The sequence below is a fragment of the Passer domesticus genome, chromosome 6 (assembly GCF_036417665.1).
Source record: "Passer domesticus isolate bPasDom1 chromosome 6, bPasDom1.hap1, whole genome shotgun sequence".
NCBI classification, from domain to species: domain Eukaryota; kingdom Metazoa; phylum Chordata; class Aves; order Passeriformes; family Passeridae; genus Passer; species Passer domesticus.
This window is the reverse complement of record NC_087479.1, coordinates 49,144,182-49,163,240: the sequence shown is the minus strand read 5'-3', so window position 1 is coordinate 49,163,240 and position 19,059 is coordinate 49,144,182. Positions and strand designations below refer to the sequence as shown.

General features: G+C 39.2%; 1 protein-coding gene across 7 annotated transcripts in view; it reads right to left on the bottom strand.

The window, feature by feature from the left end:
- Positions 1-19,059, bottom strand: part of ABCC8 (ATP binding cassette subfamily C member 8) — an 81,581-nt gene that overhangs the window by 33,150 nt on the left and 29,372 nt on the right. For all 7 annotated transcript variants that reach the window (XR_010364947.1, XM_064425356.1, XM_064425355.1 and 4 more), the window contains 8 exons: positions 14,828-14,962; positions 13,668-13,830; positions 9,991-10,031; positions 9,548-9,693; positions 5,329-5,434; positions 4,997-5,107; positions 3,002-3,077; positions 2,807-2,912 (listed from right to left, as the gene is read on the bottom strand). Coding sequence is in view for 6 of the 7 variants with exons in the window: in XM_064425356.1 (XP_064281426.1) it covers positions 2,807-2,912; positions 3,002-3,077; positions 4,997-5,107; positions 5,329-5,434; positions 9,548-9,693; positions 9,991-10,031; positions 13,668-13,830; positions 14,828-14,962 (884 nt within the window). In the remaining variant the exon portion in view is untranslated. The remainder of the gene's footprint in view (positions 1-2,806; positions 2,913-3,001; positions 3,078-4,996; positions 5,108-5,328; positions 5,435-9,547; positions 9,694-9,990; positions 10,032-13,667; positions 13,831-14,827; positions 14,963-19,059) is intronic.

The following is a 19,059-nucleotide window of genomic DNA, read 5'->3' as shown; positions in this document are numbered from 1 at the left end:
TTTTCAAAAACCAATTTACTTTGTAGGCATAAAAACAACTTTCATTTTTTTTAATTAGTTGAAACCAGTCAACTCCACACTAAGATGAAAACCTACTGTTAACAACCTTATATCTCTATTTTCCTTCACATTATAAGGACTCAAGATTCACATGCAAGAATGTATGTCCTGTTTAAAACAAATTACATAATTATGTTTGAGGAACACATTTATTTGACCAACATTAGGTCAGTTTTCTGGTATTATTTACTCCAACGAGACTTGAATTGGGACTATTAAAAGTGAGATACTGCCCAGAAGAAATTAGTATGGCATATACTCTAATTATTTAGTCAATAGCAGGTCAAATCATTACCATTTACCACCTGTACAGAAGGTAAATAACGATTCCTCTATTTTTGTTAAATCTCTAACCATATTAGAAAATATTTATACTGAGATGCTCGCAGGCTGCTTTGGACAAGAGGCATTAATCTGAGCTGAATCTTCTGGACACGCATTGTAACATCACAAAAATATCACAAATGAGCCACAGCTCACTTCTGATTATCTCCCTCCTAGCCCAGGAATAAACTACATTACTTTTTAAGGGTTTGAAAGAATTTTTGTAGGAAACAAGAAGAATAATACACGGTTAGTCCTGTTTTATTCATAAAGCATGGAGGCAATGAGTAGGGAAATAACTTGTTATCCATTAGATCAAGGGAAGGGCCAGGAACAGCATCCGGATTTCCTGAGCACTGAGCGACATGTCAGCAGGATACATCCTTCATCTTCATAGCTATGACCTTGAAGGAAGGGAAGGGGAAGGAAATTTGGATGAACTAATTCAGGTCTATTCTGTAACATGAATGAGTGAAGCCAAGCATTCCCAAAGAAAGAGCTCTAACAAGGAACAGAAGTGATTTTGGTGACACTTTTGATTGCCTGAGCTGGGGCTATGAGCCCTGATGATTACTTGATAAGACTACTCTCCTTGAACCTGGGATAAGGTTGCATGTTCCCAGTCAGGCATTAGTATTTTCTTATCAAATTAAGGGAGCTTTCATCTGATAGCTTTACAACACAGGTGTGCAGCCCACACTGGCTGCATCCATCACTCTGAATAGACCAGTGCACATGGCAGCAGCTCTGAAAGATGAGACAACACCTAATCTGTCCCAGTGCAGCCAGGACTTTCAGTGCTCAGATTGTTTCAGCCACTAGTCCCTTTCTACATATCTGACAGATAGCACAGCAAATGTGATAACAACTGAATTGCACCCTGTGATACTTTGGCACATATAGAAGACATGCAAATGTTTTGACCTTTCCACTGTTGTGAAGAACATACTTCTAAACAAGGGCTATTTAAAAACACAGCACAGTTTCTGATCAGAAACATCATGTCATCTGTTTTAGTTCAGCATCAGACATTCAAATTACACTTCTTAATCATGTTATGCCATCTATAAAAAATAACAGCCTTGCTGAAATGAAATTAGTTCACCTAATAAGGCTGCAGAGATTGTGTGGTTCCTCACTACAGCCTGATTTTCTGCTTATGGAAGGATATTCTCATGGACAGATCACCACATTCTGGAACTTTAGCTGCTGTGCTTGTTTCCCTCACTAGCTAAAAGGGTCATCTTCTTATGTTTCATTTTCCCAACCTGTAAAGTAGACAACCTTCCTTCCTCATACTGTTGCTATTAAAGCACGTGCAATTCTCAGTAGTGTGACTGGCTTACACATGAAGGCTGAATATAAATCATATCTCTTGACAAACACTCAAGGAATTTAGAGAACTCTTCCACAAAACTGCTGCAGAATTCAGTGCATAACAATGACCCTCTGTCCATCAGAGTGTGCGGATTTGATTTATAGGTAGCCTGGTTCTCCTTCATTCCAAATCAATTGGAAATAAAATTAATTGTTTCTCTAGGTACTTCTGCAATTTGTTGAGCTTTACCTACAAATAATCATAGCCCAAAGGGCAAAGCGCAGTCTGTATTGGTAGGAAGTCTGGTACTGTGAAATAAACAGGCCAAAAATGTTCACACACATTGATCAAACTGCGTATTAGAGATGGCAGGAATTTACCAGAAACCATATACAGGAGCTGCAATATATTTTACCATCTGTCACCTCACCTGAAGGCCAAGAGAAAAAGTCCCAACAGAAGCTGCTGGAGTTCAGAACAATTTTTTTTCCCTCCCTTCAAGGCCAATACCAAGTTAGACATGAGTGGAATCTCAAAGTGGCTATCAGAGGCCAGGTGCTGTGTGCCCTTGGGGAAGGAGGGAAGGACATGGCTGACTCACTCCTGTCAGATCAGGCAGGATGCACTGGGGATGACTCTGAGGTCACTGCCACTGGAAAGACACTCTTCAAATTCTCAGGCATTAGCCTGGTGCTGGGATAGAGCACACATCTGAGCCAGGCACTGCTCCCAGTGAGCCAGAACCTCTTCAGAGCTCCATGCAAAGACACCAGCTCAGGCCTGAAAGTGCAAACACCATCCTGTAGCTGCACAACACCTCAAGCTCATTAATTCTAATTCCAAATTAGTTACAGTTTCACTCAGGTTATGTTCCTGGAGTGCAGCATGCACAAGAATGGTTGTCCTTTCCTATGAATGGAATAGGCAGCTTGTTTCACCCTGGCTGGGGATTCTTTCAGATTTTAGGATAAGGTTTTTATCTTCACTGGGTATCTAGAAAATCCCCAACTCCACAAGTTCCCAGGAGAGATTTGGGCTTTTTCTGCATTACCACTCTAGTCAAGCTGAATTTTTAAATTAGAATTTTACGTTAAATGCCCCTACCTGGTCCAGGATATGTTCCCAGAGATCTTCTGCATCTCACCAAGTATGGCCAGCAAGAGAGATGACTTACCACAGCCCACCTGTCCTACAATCATTGTTAGCTGACCTGTGAGGATGGAAGGTAGACATAGGTTATGATTTACCAAATAACTATGGAAAAATGTCTTATTCTGTTTATCTGATGTAATTTTGTACCTTGAGGGATTCGGATATCAATATTTGACAATGCTGGAGGACCTTCAGGTGTCCAAGTGAAAAATCCATTTGTGATCTATAACAATATGGAGAAATAAGATAAACAGAAGCCCAGATTTAGATCTCACTTCCCAACCCCTTCCAACATCAGAGACACGTCTTTTTTCATTACACTGAGCACAGGAACAGAGTTAGCCTTTGCTCAACACAGGAAATGGATTTTTAAGTGACTGACTTTGTAAAGGACTGTACTTTGATGGGCAGAAACCTCTGAACTCAAACAAGCACTATTAGACTATTAGAAAATTATTGAGAATTCATAAGGGCAAGAAAAGTTGCCATTTACAGTTTCTCTTGTTCTGTTGTCTGTAAGGTGGGTACATGTAATAAGTGAAATTATTATAACACAATTAAATTACATCCAGGCCCAGTTTGCTCTCTGCAGAGCCCTGAATGTCACTTGAGACACAGTGCAGCTTTCACAGCAATTGCACCACCCAAATTCCAAGCAGACCTGCAGAACCTTCCATGAAATTAGATGTTGCTGCCCATTACAGCATTTTCCTTTGTATTTCTGACATGATTCTCAGATAATCTAGGTTTTGCTAGATACAGAAATATTTTCACTGAAAAAGACTAAAACCAGGAAACAAAGCCTGTTCAGACTTTCCATGGAGATTTCCATGGATACTACGACAAACAAGGAAAGGGAGACAATTTTAAAAGGCCTACATTTATACAGGACCCTCTCCTCTCACTTCTTCAGAGCCACTAAAGCCTTCCAAGCCTTTCAGCTATGCAAGGTACAACAATTTTTCATCTAAGAAGCATGGAAGGGGACACTTTTATCACACACTTGAGAAAAGTTGATACTCCTGTCTTGAGCAAAAGTGAGTGTGGTATTCCTCCCTCTGGATTGCCAAAGGCTGCCAGAGGATCCTCTCTCAGCTAATTTCCCTTCCTGGACAATGAGCTGCAGACAGACAGTACCTGCACAAATTCCCTGACCTAGGGCTGCTGGTGACAATGGTGTCAATAGATGGAGCCAAAAATTATCCCTGGGCCTGGCTTTCCCTTCAAGCCTTACAGAGGTCACTGCACTGGCCTCTCCTTTGTGACATCGTTGTCACTCCAGGCAGTCTTTTGACCCAACATTGCCCCCAAAACACTCTTTCAAATATTCCTCTTATGTTCCTAGAAGTCTGTTCAAGAAGGATCCTGCACCAATTCAGCATGTATAAAAAAAAAACCCTGAAAGCATTACCCGTTGTCCTACTTAGTCCCATGAAACTGAATTATTCATCCTCTTTTGCTGGAAATGCAAATGTATTAGCAGGCTCCCTAAATAAACAGCTTCATCACTATAACAACCATCAGGATTTTTATTACTTCTGGCCATTTCCACAACAAATCAAGAGCATCAGTCCTCAAAGTGGGTAATTGTAACTTTTTTTCTTCAGACCAGTTAGGTCTTTGGGAGTTAGTTTTTAATTTCATCTGGGGAATGGAATTCCATTAGGAATTCCAAAACAGGGAGGGAAGACCCATGATGCTATTATTTTGGGAATATCTAGAACAAATTATTTTTTATTTTCTTCATCCTATTATTCTATACACACACTGGAACTGGAAGAAAGAGTCTGGAATACATAAAAGGTTGGGTCAGATGATCTTTTGAGGTTCCTTCCAACCTTGGCTGTTCTGAGTTAAAATTTTTGCACCTGAGAACTGGGCTAATGACTTAAACACTTGAAATAGCAAATGGCTGGGTGAAATCTAGAGGAATAATTGCAACTAATCACAAGCTAGATATTAGTAGTTAATTCTTAAAAAGGAAGACAGATACAGGAAAGGTGGAGGTTAATCTCTGACAAGTGCACAAGTGTCTGACAGTTCACAGCAAACGCTGGGTTTTAAACTTGAAACTGCCATGAGAACACAAAAATTACTATTAGTGAGCTAATATAAGTGTTATTAGAGTGACCTTCATATCACCTTTACACAAAAATCATCTGCTTCTGTGATGTTAATGGGTCTTCTCATGTGAGAGCTGTAATTGTTCCAGTCCTCCCTGGCAGGCCTCTTGCGGTTCACAACCTTGAGTGGCTGTGCAAAATCAGAGAGACAGAAATAAGCACTAATGGGTGGCAACATCAGCAAAATGTCCCAAACTCTAGCAACCATCATGTGAATGACACAGTTCAGGGTATTAAAAGAGAGGTTTTGCAATTGCAAGAAATAATCAGTAGGAAATGGAGAAGTGAAAAATTTATTCTGGGTACAAACGACTGCAGCCACTTAACCAGCAATGAGACAGCTTTACTCACCACTGCTTGGTACTTGCTCTGATTATCTGCACTTCTTAGCTCTGAAGATTTATCATGCTCTTCTCCAATTTCTTCACTTGACAGGAATTCACTCAATTTCTGCACACTGAAAGGGAAAAAACCCACAATGACACCCCAACCTTTGAAGCAAAACTTTTGTTCAGTGCAATGTTTGTTAGAGAGCATCCCTTCTTGTACTTCAGCTGCTGTGTGCTGCACAGTTTGTTTGCTCTTGTTTTGTTACAGGTGTATGAAAACATGCAATGGGAAGTTACTCAAGGAAGCTTTCAAAACCTGTCCTATTGCCCATTAACAGTGATATTTTAACAGCTTGTGCAGATGTTCCTCAAGTTGTGCCTCTCCTGACACCACCAGAGAGATCTCGCACAAAGGTTTTTTCAGGCATTTGGTGGGACACAGAAGAGCTGCAACAGGGGCTTGTTTTGAAGCCACCCACTCAAGCAGAATTGTTGTCATTTATGCTGATCAAGCTTGGCCCAGTCAGTCCTACTGAACAGTCTTACAAAAGCTGTACTCCATGAGCCAAATTCTACCAGCTATGGTGAAATACGATGTGCATAAGGTAACTAGATAAAGGAATATACCATAACAGAATAGTATTAAACAGATGATATATAAAAGGAATCCTGACAACCAGCAACAAAGATGAATACATAAAATTTTCACTAGCTGCTTCAAGATTTAATTAGCTAAGAGATAATGTGCCTTTATTAAGACATTTAACAGATCAGGGCATCAATTTTATCTCTGTACCTGACTTTATAAAATGTATGTCTAATCTACTCACAGGAACAGCAAATGAAATTAGTGAAAGAATTGGATTGAATCATGAACTCAACATCAAAGGAGCTCAATTAGCTGGAAATAAGTCTTCAAAATTATAAAGTGCCAGAAGGCCTAAAAATAAATTTATGGACAAGAGTGGAAAAAAATTGATTTCAGTGTTTAGCCTTAGGCTTACTGGGGAGATAGAGGAAAAACAATGCCACTGAAGCATTGTGGTATGTGGTAATATGTTAAGATGCCAATCTTATAAAATAAGAATTCACCTGCCAAGATTTCTTTTGCATTTCACTACCAAGGATTTCTTCTTTTGACAGAGACTTAGTTTCTTCTAAGAACCTTGTGAGATTCCCCCACTGATGCCAAAACATTGTTTGGTCCAGGCATTGCAGCACTGCCTGAGGCAAATTCCCTGCACAGCTAACACTTGGCCTTCAAGCAGAGATCAAAGTCACCCTGGGACTCCCTAGGAGAGAACTGGTTCTAGAGTTTTTCTGACAACCTGCCTGATTGCTAATGGCAGCTAGGGACTGAGATCAATGGACCTCTTAGTGGATTCAGTGGAGAGAATTTAGCTAGAGCAGGTTCTACAATCTAAACAACAAGAAGGGGGAGAATAACTATTTGGGATGTGACGAGAGGAATAATAATTAATTCGGGATCATTTTTGATCCCTTAATGGGAAGGTCTTTTATCTCAAAGGAAGTGATTAGAAGCTCATTGCTAGAGATCTTAATATCTATTTGCACAAAGCACTGGAAAACAGGGCTAGGAATCTTACCCTTTTTGTTCAGTGAGCCAAACATTTAAAAGAAAATTTCAAATGTCTTTCAATGGACTAAGTGATGGTTTAGATGCTGCCTATATGGATTTGATATGCAGCTGCACCTATATTATCTGCATGAAAATTACATTGATATTTGAGAAATTGCTGTGAAGATAGAAGGAACAGACAGAGAAGTCCCCCGTGTATCTGCTCCAGGGTCTAGAGAGGTAGGAAGAGAAGACAGCAAACATTCTCAGAGCATGCATATTCAAACAAGAGTATGTCTCTATTAAGCCATCCAACAATTGATTTTATTTTCTACTTGTGTATCCAGGTGTTTGTATACTCTGCAAACCCCTGCCCAATGCTCTGCATAATTGTGGAATTACTCCTCCTGAGGCAATTATTGAAGAAACACAGTAGAGCTGTGAGAAAATCTTGTGTTAAGAGGTAACAGATCCTACTTAGGATGCCAGACTGTCCTGAACTCTTAAAGAATAGAAAAAGGACGTCCTTTGCAGAGCTCTTGCTGACAGCACAATTTGAGTATTCCAATATCTCCAGAGGGGAACTTATTTTTAAGCCACAGAAAGGACATATTGATTAAAACACAGTTATTTGCACAGCTGACTGGAAAGATGGTTTGATATTAAACCCAGTAGGAGACATAATACCACTCTTGCTGCTTAACCTTTGCTGATTGAAAATGGTACACTGCACTTTTTGTCCCTGAAGACTCACATTGAAGAAATGCATCCATTGCCTCCTCAGTTTTAGTTTTCAGTGGCAGAAACCCCCCACCAAAGCACCACTGTACAAAGAGGTATCAGATTTGTCACCTTCCTAAAGTCTTTGGACAGTGCCTTTCTCAGAAGCAGACACCCAAGCCCATAGCTTGGAACATTTTTAGGGGTCCTACATGGAACAGAAGCTTTAAATCTGTCAGTCACACAGTGGTTCTGAGTGTGTCTGTCCATGGGGATGCTTTGCAATTGGGCAATGTGTAACAATTAAAGATACTGACAAGGTTATTGATCAATATTATCGTCCTTGATAGCAATAGGCATCAAAGACTGTAGCCAGCACTAACAGAGCAGGGTTTGTGGAGTGCCTGGGAGGAAAAGCAGTAATACTCTCTTACTGTCCTTTACATGCTGGTTTCACTTCACTGCTGGATCATCTTCTGCACCACTTAGTCCCTTTCTGTCACTCCAGGAGAAGCTGTCTTTGCACACATGCTAAAATCAGTTACACTATCTCAGCCTAAAAGATCTGAAATAAAATTTGCCAAGTTAGGTCACCTTTGCCTGAGCAGCTACTTATAAGCAGGAAGCTGTAACAGTAGGACACAGTTGCAGCAAGCAAACAATAGCTGTGCTCAATTGGTGCAAACTCAACAGTCTGCTTTTTAACATTTACTAAACTATTTCAGCAACCACATCTTTGTATGGCTTGAAAATATTTGGCACATGCTTCTAAAATATTATTCTGAAGGGTGAGGCACTCTAGAGAAGGCAGCATCACCAGCACTATGAGAAATGCACTCTGGAACACTACCTGGGTGATACAGACAGCCAGCAAGGATGAGGTCAGCTTTGTTACAGAGCTTGATTCTTGTCTGCACCACAAATGGCAGGGCAACAGCCTGCCAACAACAAGATATCTCCAGAATAACCATGAAGGACTCCCAGCTAGCAACACGTAATACTTGTCTGATACTAATAGCTCTCAAATTGTTCCTGTGGCATTAGCAGGCACAATTCATTTGCAAAGAAATCCTTAGACAAGCCAAAATAAATGCCTGCTGGTCAGTGTCAGTGTGGGCTCCCAGGCACTTCGCTGGCTGTAATCTTTGCATGACAATTTGCCATGGCTCTAGGGACTACCACAGTGGCTGCAAAACACTTCCTGCCAGCTGCTGATGCTCTCAGATTTCACACTTCTTAGGAGAGAGGACACAGCTGTGACTTTGCACTGTCAGGGAATTTTCAAACACTGAAGGCAATCTCAGCCTTGTGATGCAGTCTCCCATCTCCAAAGCAACACAAAGACAATTAAGCAAGGGCTGGTGGCCAGTATCAGTCCCATAGCTTAAATAAACTTGTCAGACAGCTTCACTGGAGGTCAAAGTTGTCCTAATAAAGAAGGAAGCCCAAACTCTGTTTCCCCTATCACTTAGGTAGAGTTACGCTGCTTATGAAAAAGCATGAGGAGGTTTTTCCACTAATCTGTTGATACTCAAAATCTCCAGTGAAACAGCAATTCTACTGGCTGTTATTTGGTCAGCTTTTGAACACTCAAATTAACGTGTTCATCAGAAAGTAAAAATTCATCAAGGCTGGATTTCATCAAGACATCTAGTCATTAACTTACTGTGACTTTTAGAAGTGATTTTTAAGGTTTTTTGTTTGCTTGTTTCAGTCTAACTCTACCCCAGCAGGCAAAACCAAGAGATACATGCTGCAACATGTCCTTCTGTGATTACCTTTATCCCTTCTACATGCTTGACTGAGGGGAAAGCAAGTTGGGAAGCAGTTTACAAGAACAGATAAATAATTACCATGCTATTTCTAAACTTGAAATTGTCAAACGAGCAATGGACACATTCTCAGAAACGGGGTAGGTGGTAGATATTTCTACAGTTCTCACCTTACTAATGCTTTGACAGTGGATCTAACCACACTTGAGAGCAGGAACAAAGGAGACACAAGGATATGAAACAAGGAGAGGGAGGCAAATGCCACTGACGGGGAGAAGTCAGCCTTTCTTGTCAGATGAGCATGGACAACAAACGTCTACAAAGAGACAAACATCACCGTCAGTGCTTTGCCATAAAGAAGGAAACAGACTTCATATTTCACAAGCATTTCATTTACAGAACCTGAATTCATATTCTCTTATCAGTCTGGGGGAGTGCTGCACACTCTGGCTGCTTCCAGTCCCAGAAGGCAAGCGAGCATTTTCCATTCCCTCCCAGAGGCAGTGCAAATGTGCAGCAGGTTTGCATCCTGTTCTGCTCCTTCCCCAATTCCACATCACTTACACTTGAAAATGCAGTCATAATTAACACTATTTACAAAGTCCATACTTACTATAAGCACAGCTGCAATTGGTATTGCTGCATTCATAAAGACTGTGAAGGAAAACACATAGGAACATTTAGAAACAATTTTCATTCAGACATGCTAAATGCTAAAATGCTACTAGCACTGCTTTGCAATTTCTATGCTCATGTCCTGTATGTCTGTTCCCTCTAACACAACCTGAAGATATTATTTAATCACCACCTTTTTATTTTGACCTTCAATCAACTTTATTTCATATAAGTAAACTACATAGAGAAAGAATATAGACTCTAGACTAAAAGAGATCTCAGGTATCAGTACAGGTGTAACAGGAAAAGGCTAGACACTTTTTTTGTGTTTAAAATGTACTTGTCCTTTTCTTCTCTCAGATATAACCACGTTCAAACAGTAAAAGCTCTCTCCAGTTACTTAATCGAAAATGAAGTGTCATTGACTCCTCTGGTCTGACTGATTTGTCATCCTTTTCTTGGCATAAACCCCTGAAGGACTCTGTATAGTGTGAGACATTTCTCTCGTTTAAATGACCTTTAATGAATTCTCTAACATATTCCTAAATTCTATGCTCACGCTTATATAAAATAGTCGAGTTATTAAACATATCTCTAATTCATTGTCAGAGAGGAGAATTTAAAAATAGAAGTATGTTAGAGTGTGTAATCACAAATTAAAAACTTCAGCTTTGAAAGACTAACATGTACTAAAGTCTAGAAATGCACAGTTTACACCTCACCCCCAGAAAAAAAAAAAAAAACAAACGTATTTTTCTTATTAAAATGTTCTTTCTGTGTTGGAACACAAAGCAGCCTCTCATGTCTCTTTAATGGTTCTAGTTCCTGACCAGTTTTCACACTTTGTATCAACTCAAGATAGTTACAAGCACAGAAGTTGTAAAGAAGGGAAGCTTGCTGCCTACATCTCTGTCCTCCTGAATGCCATTAAATCCTTGCCTTTGCAATGAGCCTTTGAGATTGCTGCAGTACATGGGTTTGCTTTTAGGGACAAATCTGATGAGAGAATCTAGCAAAGCTGATCAGCTTCTCAGAGATGGATCTTGCTCTACTCCTGTCCCCAGTACAAGATCATACCTGTCAAACAGGAAGCTGGATGGAATAAATATCCTGTAGGGTTGGCAAAGCTTGCTGCAGTTAAGACATCTAAACTACTTGGTGACTCCCAAGAAGCTGAGCTGAATTACGAGCTATTATATGAGATCACCAATACATACAAGGACTTCAAACTTCTTTCAGCCAAACAAATATGAGCCATTGGAATTTGGGGGTTGTGTTCCTTTTTTTAAAATATTTTTTCCCAACTATGTGAGTGTCCAGAATAATAAAATGTTTTCTAAAATAACCGTATTTTGCAGCTAAGACTTTATGTTTAATTAGTTTTAGTCAAAAGGACTTTGTAACTGGGAAAAGGTGGATTAATAACTGAGAAAAATGTTCAGTTGGTCTGGATATTTTAGTAACAGTAACCACTGTTTTTTTTTATTTTCCTGTAAGAAAGTCTGGAGTTATTTTGCTTCTGACAGATTAGGCAAAAAATTATAGAAGTAGGAAAATGACTCCTTTCTTTCTCTGTCTTTCCTGAATTTCAGTGTACATTAAATTCTGTAAAGATGTCACCCAACTGTGATTCTGGTGGGGGCCTTTCATTAAAAGACAGGAAGAGGTAATTTCTACAGTAGCTCTTTTAGCATACATGAACAATTCCATATACATATAGCCTGGATCCTGGCACAGGGGTGAGGCACACCAGATCCAGTTTCCATGTGGTCTTGGAATGGAATTTTCTTGTAGTCTAGCCAACACTGCCCTGAAACTCGTAGGTATATTTTCTGCAGTCCAATGCAAATCTATTCCTTATGAATAAAATAGCTCCAACCCATTCTTTATTTCTGTTTAATAGCTATGTGCACTTAGTGTTCCAGAGTCTATTCAACACTCTGTTAAAAGAACTATATATAAAAATCTCTTTCTGATTAGTGCTCTAGCCTTAGTGTTCTGTCTGCCTTTCTCTAGATCACAAATACAAAAAATTGCAGTCCTCTAATGCCTTTTAATTTTTTTCCCAAATAAATTAAATAATGTGTTCACTACAATATTAGCCAATGTGTTTTGGGCTGATTATGCCTCTCATTCTAATTATATTTAAGGTAAAAGAGCAAATTCCCCTGTATTTATATTCCCTTTTTAGTCTGCAGAAGTACAAGTTTGCAAAGACAAGTGTAATTTCTACTAAAGTCTGAAGGTGTAAGGAACTCCTAGGCTGAAACTTTAAGAACATTTATAAGCCAAAATTATAATCACCATCAACATAAAGCTGCACTGCTTTACCCAACTGAGAAGTTATCTTTTGTATCCTGCCCATACCTAAATATCAAATATAACATAAAATAAGAATGCAACTGCAAACTTGGAATATTTCAAGAAGCATCAGTAAATATTTAAAGTTTTTCTAACAACACAGATTCTTATGTCATTGCATCACAGAACAATCAGTACCCCTGGGATGAATACACCTTTTCCTAGCTGTTGCAAATCACTCTGTGAGGATTTAAAATACAGTAAGCCCTCACAGCCCTACAGCTGCACCCTTGGCCCTGACTATAAATAGATTTTAATGCCACATGAAGCACTGCAGGCAAAGGGAACCATCTATGTTGATCTGGGAGTAAGACAGAGTTTCTGGTCTCACAGCCTGCAGCTAAATTCTGTTTTATGTCAAAACAGAAACTCCTCTCCAAGCACACAGTTCTTAGGATTGCCAGAGAGACATTCTGGTCTCAGAAGACAAGGAATATCTCAATTTTATGTCAGTTAAATTCAGTGGGATCATGATCTTTCTCTTAGAGTACATTACCTATGTGATCCTAAGAACTAGGCCTCCTTATTATCCCAGGGGATATTTGTACAGGTACCTAGTAGTGCTCAAAAGCTTCTTGATAAAATTTTCCATTTCATTAATATCTCACAGATTATATATTCTTCAGTGCGACTCTACTAATTATTTCTAAAATATTACCATAGCAATTACATAGGTATTGTATATCATCTCCTCAAACACAGAGTTCAATTTGCTGTAGGTCTTTTTAAAAACACAATAAAGTCTTAAAGCAGCTTGAAAAATAACAGGAGAGGAAAGAATCTGGATACTGAATGATGAAATTGCCAGAATGCTCATATTTTTCTTTCCAGGATATAGAAATGGTTTTAATAATCATTTATTTTAACAAGAAATCCAAGTTTTGAGTAAGAACATGTAAATATTGTCTGTTGGAGCTTCAGTGCAAAGACAATGGCGGTCACATATTATTTGTATGCTCTGAATTGTGCAAAATGCAGAAAAAAAGCCTCAACAAATGAATTTCAACATCAGCTTCCTCTTGAATGCTGTGTTCTAGAAGAGAATATCATCTGTAAAACATTTCCCCCTTGAAAGCTTTAGTCCAGAAAATGTAAATTCTTTGCAGCACTCATTTTTTCTTTTAGGCATATTTCCCACACAAGCAAAGTTCTACTGAATTAAATGCGGGGTCTGACTAGATGGAAAGTGAGAAGTACAGATCAGAGCCTAAAGCAACTGAAATAATCTCGACAGAGAAATGGTAAACTCATTAGTAGCTAATAATTCAGTAGCACTTAGCTGAGCAGTGGATTACTGTGAAGGAACAGACTTACTGGATATGGAAGTGTAAAGGGCAAAAGACTTGAGGCTAGTCATTTCTTTTTGTCTGGTTTCCTCCACGCTGCTGTGAAATATGTGCTCCCAAGCATAGAGTTTCAGGAGCTTAATGCCCCGCAGCATCTCATTTGTCTTCTTCAGTCTCTCATTGGAGTACTCCTGCAACATTTACACACACATTTACCTAAAGAGTACAAAAAAACCTAATAAAAACTAACTACCTGATGAGTACAATAAAGCATAACGATGACACAAAAATTACAAGCAGCCCCCTTGCACAGTGCAGACATTTCCATCACAAACAGCACTGCTCCCATCTGCAGGAATTTCTAGGTGACACTGACTGTATGATTGGATGCTGCAAGAATGAATGCTGTCCATGTTTCTGGAAGGGTGCCTACTGTTGATGGGAAGGAATTCCTCTACACACAGGAAGATGTACAAATAACTCTGATCACTACCCATGATCTGTGGTGGAAGAGATTTCAGCAAGCTCTGGCTCCATTACAAGTTCCTGTGGCTTCCTTGGCAGTGCAACAGTTGTTGAAAGGGGGAAAAAGGTTCAGAACAGCTGGGCATGGGAATGCCAATGAAGCAAGGTAACATTTTCAGCAGTGATGCAGGTGGTTCAAATTATAGACAAGCCACATGAGGGATCAAGGAACAGCTTGTGACTTAGCAGACCTCTAAGCTCCTCAGCTGAGCCACACACTCAGTGGGAGTTAGGACTGCATGGAGCTTGTTTAAATAAATCTGTTTGATAGATTTCCACATCTGGGGTCTGAGTTTGGACACAGCATCCCTACTTCCTTTCCCCTTGGACAGCTTGCCCTGCACAACTCATTTATTTGTGCACTGCCCAGAGCTACTTCAGCCAATGACTACTGATCATTTGTGTTTTTAAGTCAGAAGGTTTTAAAGGTTTTTTGCTCTTAGGGAACCATATTTGCTGAAAAATATAAACCTAAAAAAATATGTATTTACTGCTTACACTTACAATCTCACACTCTTGAACATGGCATTCTTGAACACTATGAAATGTTTGAGAAGCAATTCTGGGTCAACATCCATGGTTAGCTTTGTCATTCCAAGCACAGACCAATGCATAATTGCCAGATATGATATTTAGATCACCAATTAGTTTGAAGACACTCACCAATGTGCTTCGCTGGGCCTGGGAGAGTTTTGTTGCTACAAAGTACTGAACAGGTGCAAGGACTATGATTACTGCTGCTCCAATTAAGGCACTGATTCCAAGAAGGTAGTAGAGCAGAAGAATTCCTACAATTATCTGTTGGGATAAAAGAAGGTGAGGGAAAGATCTTGGCTTCACTTGGAGTATGCACCACAAAGACCAATTTCAGGGTAAGGGACAATGCTCAACCAACAGCAGCTGCAGTTAGAGCCACCCCAAATGTCACAAGCTCAGCAATGCTGGCACAGCCAATGTCATCAGTCAGGGCTTCTCTCAGGGACCCAGACACCCACCCAGTGCTGCACTCCTCAGCCTGGCCATTCTCTATATTTCTGTTTCTGTATTTCTTCCCATTGTGCACAGTAAAAGGAAGTTGTACAGGTTTGTGTATCTTCCATAATTTAACTCTCAAAACTATTTAAAAGAACTTTATTTAAAAATAAATAAATTTTAGAAAAACACCTTTAAATAAATTTTAATTTAAAAATGCTTCCAAACACACTGTACTACTGAGAACACTCACTTCAGATAATCTCTGACATGAAGTGGCAAGCACCTCCCTTAAGGATCTACAGTGCCAGACAGACAATTACTTTTGAAAAAGAGTTAGAGAAACAGTGTAAAAAAAAGCCAACTTTGTCTTTGGATAAGTAAGAATCTAGAAGAAAGCCACAGTCTGGATGGAGAGGGTTTACTGTAAGCAGCTCAATAAACACAAACAATATATACAAGCTACCAAAGTTAATTATCACTATTGTAATGACTGACTCCTGAACAATCTGCAACATTGACAATATAAGTATTTAAAAGTGTAAATGGATAAATCAATCAGAAGACACAGGGATAGAAAGTCCATTTCATACATCATTTCCTTTAATTAAAAAAACCCAATAACTGGAAGTTTCCTTAATGTGTTATCTACTACTCTTGATATGTTTGTACACTCTCAGAACCTTCACAGAAACAGTCTTCTATCATTTCAAAGCTCAATAGTCATATGCCTATTTCCACACATTTATAGGAATTAGCTGTTTACATGAAAAAAAGGAATTTGTAGTTTCCACATTTCCATCAATTTAAAGCACAGAGAGGAAAAAATACTTTTTTTCTTCTTAGGAACCCTCTGATGCCTCTGCACAGCTGAACTAAACTAAAACATGACTCTCAAAATGAGCCACAGTATTGACTAAGAAATTATGCACTGACATGAAAGTAAAATCCCATTGTATAAGCACCACAAATCTAGTGAGAGGCAAGGTTAAATTGCAAATTAAAAAAATCTTTCAGTGATGAGTAAGCGAGCAATCTGCTCCCATCTGAAGTCAGGAAATTAATGAGTGTCTGAAGTCAAACAAAGCACACAAGGCCTCTGCCTGTCAGAGCTCTCCTCCATAACACAAAATGGTCTTTACAGAGCAAGATTTTCACTCCCAACTGCTTCATCAGGGGCAGATGCTGTGGTACTCAAATACAGGAAAGCACTGAACAGTGAGAAGGCACTGCAGAACACTGACTCCCTGCTTCCCTCACTACTGGTTGATTGTCAAGGACATTATGGGACCACCTGGCTCTGAAAAGAGCATGAGCTCCCATAAACAAGGAGAAAGCTATCCCAGCTGGATCCTGAGGATAAGATCCTCACAGCTGCTTTTCCAACCCTTATTCTAACTACTGAGAGGGTCAGTCTTTGCAATAAAAATCCTATGTTTCCAACAGGTTAAAAATTATCCCATTTTCACCTTTTTTATAATGTGATAACATAGACTTTTGAAAAACATTCAGCACATATGGAAAAAGAAAAGTGAAGAACTGTATCTGAAAAGAGCTGAAATCTTATTGAACATAATTCTATATCACATCACAAAGTGCAGAGCCAAGAATAAAGAGTACACAGATAACATCTGAGCTCTGGGGGACACTATCTGGCAGATGGGAGGGCTCTCACCAATATTCCTGAGAAGGCAAAAATCATATTTAAAAAAAAAAAAAAGTCTATGTAATGAAACATTGCTTCTCTTTCAACAAAATCCCAAAGCTCTTCTCTGCCAGAGATAAATATCAGGAGTGAAAAGCTTGCCAATAGCTCTGGTTGTTTTGTCTTGATTATTTAATGAAGGATGGCAAATACTTGCAGCCAGAAACTGCTTTGTGGGCAGTTCTGAAAGAGACAAATGTCCTTTCATTACAAGTGTAAGCTGTCCCCACCAATGATATGAGCCAGAGATATGAGGATACAGGATTTTTTAATAATCACAATGAAATCAAACAAGGGTGTTTATCAAATGGAGGCATGGGGGGATGGCCTTTATAAGGCCTCATTTTGCTCCCAGGGTTTGAGCCAAACCTACTGAGGGCATCTTTCAACTGACTGGCATCCCTGGGCCTCTTCTCATGGATTCCAGTAGCATTCAAACAGTAGCTTAAGGCAATGATAAAGCTCCCATTGACTCCAGTCAGAGCAAAGATGGGGCTCAAATTATCTGGACTGTATAGAAAGCCTAACTTGTCATGAATGGCTATTATAAAATCTACAGCAGATGCTGAAATGTTGATTGCTAGACTAAGAGCTACAAAACAATTAAAAACCTGTTTTAAATAATAACGGAGTTTGTGCAATGTAGTATTAGCCATCTTTCAAGGAGCCAGTAATTGTTTTCACTGCCTCATAAAGCAAGGTACTGAATGAAGCTATGGAAAACTCCTGAAGAAGCCTTTGTGGCCAATGTGATCCACTGATTTTGGCAGGAAGTGCACCACCCATAAAACAGGAGCATGCTCCAGCACTGATCGTCCTCATCTGGAGAGGAGGAGGAGCATCACAGCAGGAATTCTAATGCAAATATAATTTTATTTTCTGCAGACTGTCAGGAAGTCTCTGAGTCTGTGACTTCTGGCCCATTAGAGCAAAATGTTGTTACAGAATATGCGATGGAATTGGACTAATTCTCAGTTGCACTAAAGCACTCTCTATGCTGAGCTGCCAGAGAGGTCTTGAAAAATAAGTGTACATGAAACTGATAGCTTGTACATCATTTCTCTATAATAATTGATACCCTAGACATTATCATTAAGGAGGTGGACTCTTCTTAACTCTCCACAGCTTTTTCAGCAATATCATTTTAGCAATCTACAACCACTGACTTCTTACTGTGCTTCCCATAAAAGGAATGAAAATACCCTGACATCCAAATTATTATCAACAAACTGCCAATATGTAACCATATCTAATATAATATTTCCTCTCAATTTATTTTCATTATAATTATCCTCTTTTTTGCAATTAGACATCAATATTAGGACATATGCCTTGATAAATTTTTTCCTCCCCACTTTAAAATAATCTGGTTCCCATTTTTCCTCCCCCACCCATAATTTCAGGGAAACCATGTCAAAAAATAAATCAAGTTGCTTTCTGAAAAATTCCAGATAACTGCTATATGCATCACCCTCCCTTAATTCTAGAAAGCAAAATGTTTTAAACTGCTATATAAGTTCCTCCAAAGTAGATCAGAAAAACTAGTCCATATCTCTTGTGCAGGAGTAACTGTTGGAACAAAAAAATGCATTTGTACCGTATGAATGCAACCACACTGCAACCTAAATATGGCCACAATCACCTTAAATCTCAATATTTTAACAGGCACTGTTTTATACATCTCACACATGTAGAAACACAGTTAAAAGAAGCCACCAGCCAGAAAACTGCTGATTGTTTATATTTTAATATGCTCACTATCCTGATTTGAGGCTTTGCACAAGAGAAGAAGAGTTTTGTCAGAGATTCAGACAGATTACTTCTTCCTCCACATCCTACTGCAGTCTCAGAAGCAATTTACCCCCACTACCAGAGATACTGTCTGTGGTAACACGGCAGGTTTCAAACATGTGGCCAAAGGGTAAAGATTCAGGGTATTTCAGGAGGACACTTGCTGGTTTTTCAGAGAATGAATACTCCCCAAGACTGAGATTATACAAGAGGACAGAAGATGAATTCAAAGACTCACTGTAACTGACAATAAAAAAGGACCTGCATTGCCCCCCACCAGGCATTTTTCTCAGTGAGAGGGGAAAAAATTCAGGGCAAATAGCTAAATCAGGTGCTTTTCTTTTTACCCCAGATTAGGAAGTTAATTTGGTTTATCACATAATCAGATTATTTGAAGACCTAATTTTAAGGGAGTTGCTCATCTGAT